Raw genomic sequence first — 2,740 nt, forward strand, 5'->3', positions numbered from 1 at the left:
GCTGGGGCTTTGTCAGCCTGGCTGTGGAACCTGGAGGACCTGAGGAGGTCCCATAGAGCAGCGTATTTCTGAGCTTGGTGGGTGCTGTTGGGCAAATAATTCCTGTGGGGCTGCAGCTGCTTTCTTAGTTGCTGGAGAGGCACGGAGAGGAGGGATGCAGAGAGGAGAGTTTGGGTGGTGATGCTTCCCCTGGGAGCAGGAAACACAAGACTGCTGGGTCAAGCTCTTCTCTTGACTCTCTCAGCCAAGGACTCGGCAGCAAAATGGAGCTGGAGTTGCCTGTGGAAAACACTTCTTGCCAAGCACCAGACTGTAGTGCTGTTTGGGATGCTCCCAGCTGATCCTGTTGTGTTGAGAAGTGAGACGGAAGCTGTCTGCCAGCACCCCTCAGTCTCTGGCCTTCTCAGTGCTTGAATGGCCTGGTGCTGAGCACGGGGTAGATGGGCTGAGATGAGCTGCAGTTACATATCCTGGCAGTGCCTTTGCGCTCCTGCTCATGTGGATACGTTGTCTGCCCTCATCTTGGGGGCACAGGGGAAGCTGGATCAGTGCTGATGAGCTCTGGAGGAGGAGAGTGTCGCTCAGAGGGGAGCAAAGGACTGAGGAGATGTGGTGTTGACAGTTGAGTCCTAACAAAGAGCGGGCTGCCTGTGGGGTAAGGGAGGGTGTTGCCTCTCTGCAGCTGACTGCTGGTAACTCCCTGTGACGCAGGCGTGCTAATCTGGATCTGGCACTGGGCCTTGGACACTCACATCCTATTTCTGCTTTGGTGTAGCCGTCCTACGTGTTTGTTTGTTCCTCCCTCATCCCTGACTTCTGTTAAGCCCCGTCCTACCTTCATAGTTTAGACTAAACTTGAGAGGCTGAGCCAACAGCAAGACTCAATGGGCTTGTGGGGAGAAGGGGAAGGATGGGGGTGCATCATGCCATGTGGGGCTAAACCCTTTTGCTGCTTTTCTGTTCTAGATATTGCTGTGGAGTTGCTGCAGAAAGTGGCTCCAAGCCCTATTCGCAGACTCCAGAAGAAATATGTGTCCCACGTATCTCGGTAAGAAGCAAAACCTGTCCCTTCCTGTCCTGTGTAAGAGCTGAGCACTCTGGTCTCACCTGTGACTCACTTCTGTCCCCTGGGCCAGCACTGGCTTTGTACTTAGGGCTGATTAGTGTCAAAGAGGAGCCAGGGCAGGTGGCAAGGCCAGCAGGCACAGTGGCTTCCTGACACAGCCAAGCGTGCTTCAGTGCATTGCTCTGGGGTGCAGGGGTGCTCTTGTTACTGGGAGCCTGTGCCAGCTGGATCTGCAGTTCTCTGGGTCTGAACCCTGGTGCTGCTCCTGGCCACTGAGCTCTCATGCATGCCTGCCCATGGGCTCGGTTCGGAGCTGGCTGTGCAGGGGAACGGGAGCCAGGGCTTTCTGCTCTCCAGCCTGGATCCCCTACACTTTCTCTTGGCTGGGACATATCTGTCTGCTTACTAAACCTCCCTGCTGCCTGTGTTGGAGGGAGCAGCCAAGCTGCGCTGTGGTGTCTGGGGTGTCTGCAGCATGCAGGTGACCTGTGGGTTGGTTCTTACCCTGTCTGTCCCACAGGGAAGCTTGCATCTCGCCCTGCTCCATGATGCTGGCGCTGGTTTACATTGAGAGACTTCGGCATCGGAACCCTGAATACCTCCAGCAGATCTCGTCTTCAGACCTCTTCCTGATCTCCATGGTGGGCAGCGTGGGCTGGGGGATCGCTGGGTGGGAGGCAGGCCTGGCAGAGTGCAGGGGGGACTGAGATCCTGTCCTTTGTGCTGCCTTTAGATGGTTGCTAGTAAGTACCTGTATGACGAGGGCGAGGAGGAGGAGGTGTTCAACGATGAGTGGGGAGCAGCAGGGAAGGTGGATGTCCAGACCATGAACACGCTGGAGATGAACTTCCTGAGTGCTATTGTAAGTGGGGCTGTCGTTGCAGGCAGCTCGTTCAGGGAGCAGGGGAAAGGAGGCAATGAGGGGAGTCTGGATTTCTGTTTTTCCCCGGTGTACTCTCATGAAGGGATAAAGAAGGATGTGTGCAGGTGCTGGGTGGCCTGCCCAGACCGTGCTGACCTGTCACTGCTGTCCCCACAGGACTGGAGTCTCTACACTGATCCCCGGGAGCTATTTGAAGTGCTGAGCTGGCTGGAAGGACGGTAGGTGTCTGGGGCGGGGGCCAGCCTTGCCCCTGCTCTGAGCTGGCCCTGCTGTGGTGAAATAAGAGGTCGAGGCACCTGTGAGCCTTTGCAAGGTGCCGCAGCTCCCGTCCACAGACCCTGAGCGGAGTCTTCTCCCAGCCCGCCTGGGCTGAAGCTTCTTTGATGGGGAAGGTCTGTGCCATATCAACCCCTCCCTTTTTTCCTCCAGCGTGGCAGAAAAGCAGGGCATGTGGCGTGGTTGGTTCACCTACACGGATCTGTGCGTCCTCATGGAGCAGTCTTTGTGGCAGCATGTGCTGGGCCAGTTCTACCAGCAAGTGGTGAAGGTAAGGCACGGGGACGGCAGCTGCTCACAAGAACACGGGACCCAGCAGGCTGTGGGTTGGGAGCAGGGCCTCCTTTTCCACTGGGAGCAGCAGCGTGGTCCGTTCCGTTTATGAACGGCTTGTAACGGTTGCCTCCTCTGCAGCTGGCCTGCCTCCTGGGCGTGGTGTACCTGACCGGCTTCGCCGCCGTCTTCGCCTCCGTCACCGCGGTGCACCGCTCCGTCTGCGTGAGGAGCGCGGGCCC

The 2,740-nt window shown here is 57.5% G+C and overlaps 1 protein-coding gene across 1 annotated transcript in view; it reads left to right on the plus strand.

Moving 5' to 3' along the window:
* The window catches only part of CNPPD1 (cyclin Pas1/PHO80 domain containing 1), a gene marked incomplete at both ends in the record, with an annotated part of 4,363 nt that extends 1,631 nt beyond the window's left edge, over positions 1–2,732 (plus strand). Inside the window, 6 exons of the mRNA XM_008935171.1 lie at positions 965–1,048; positions 1,587–1,707; positions 1,800–1,928; positions 2,106–2,167; positions 2,379–2,496; positions 2,640–2,732. Of these exons, the coding sequence (XP_008933419.1) occupies positions 965–1,048; positions 1,587–1,707; positions 1,800–1,928; positions 2,106–2,167; positions 2,379–2,496; positions 2,640–2,732 (607 nt within the window). The remainder of the gene's footprint in view (positions 1–964; positions 1,049–1,586; positions 1,708–1,799; positions 1,929–2,105; positions 2,168–2,378; positions 2,497–2,639) is intronic.
* Positions 2,733–2,740: the final 8 nt, after the last annotated feature.

Source organism: Merops nubicus, unplaced genomic scaffold, assembly GCF_000691845.1.
Source record: "Merops nubicus isolate BGI_N331 unplaced genomic scaffold, ASM69184v1 scaffold43980, whole genome shotgun sequence".
Taxonomy (NCBI): Eukaryota; Metazoa; Chordata; class Aves; order Coraciiformes; family Meropidae; genus Merops; species Merops nubicus.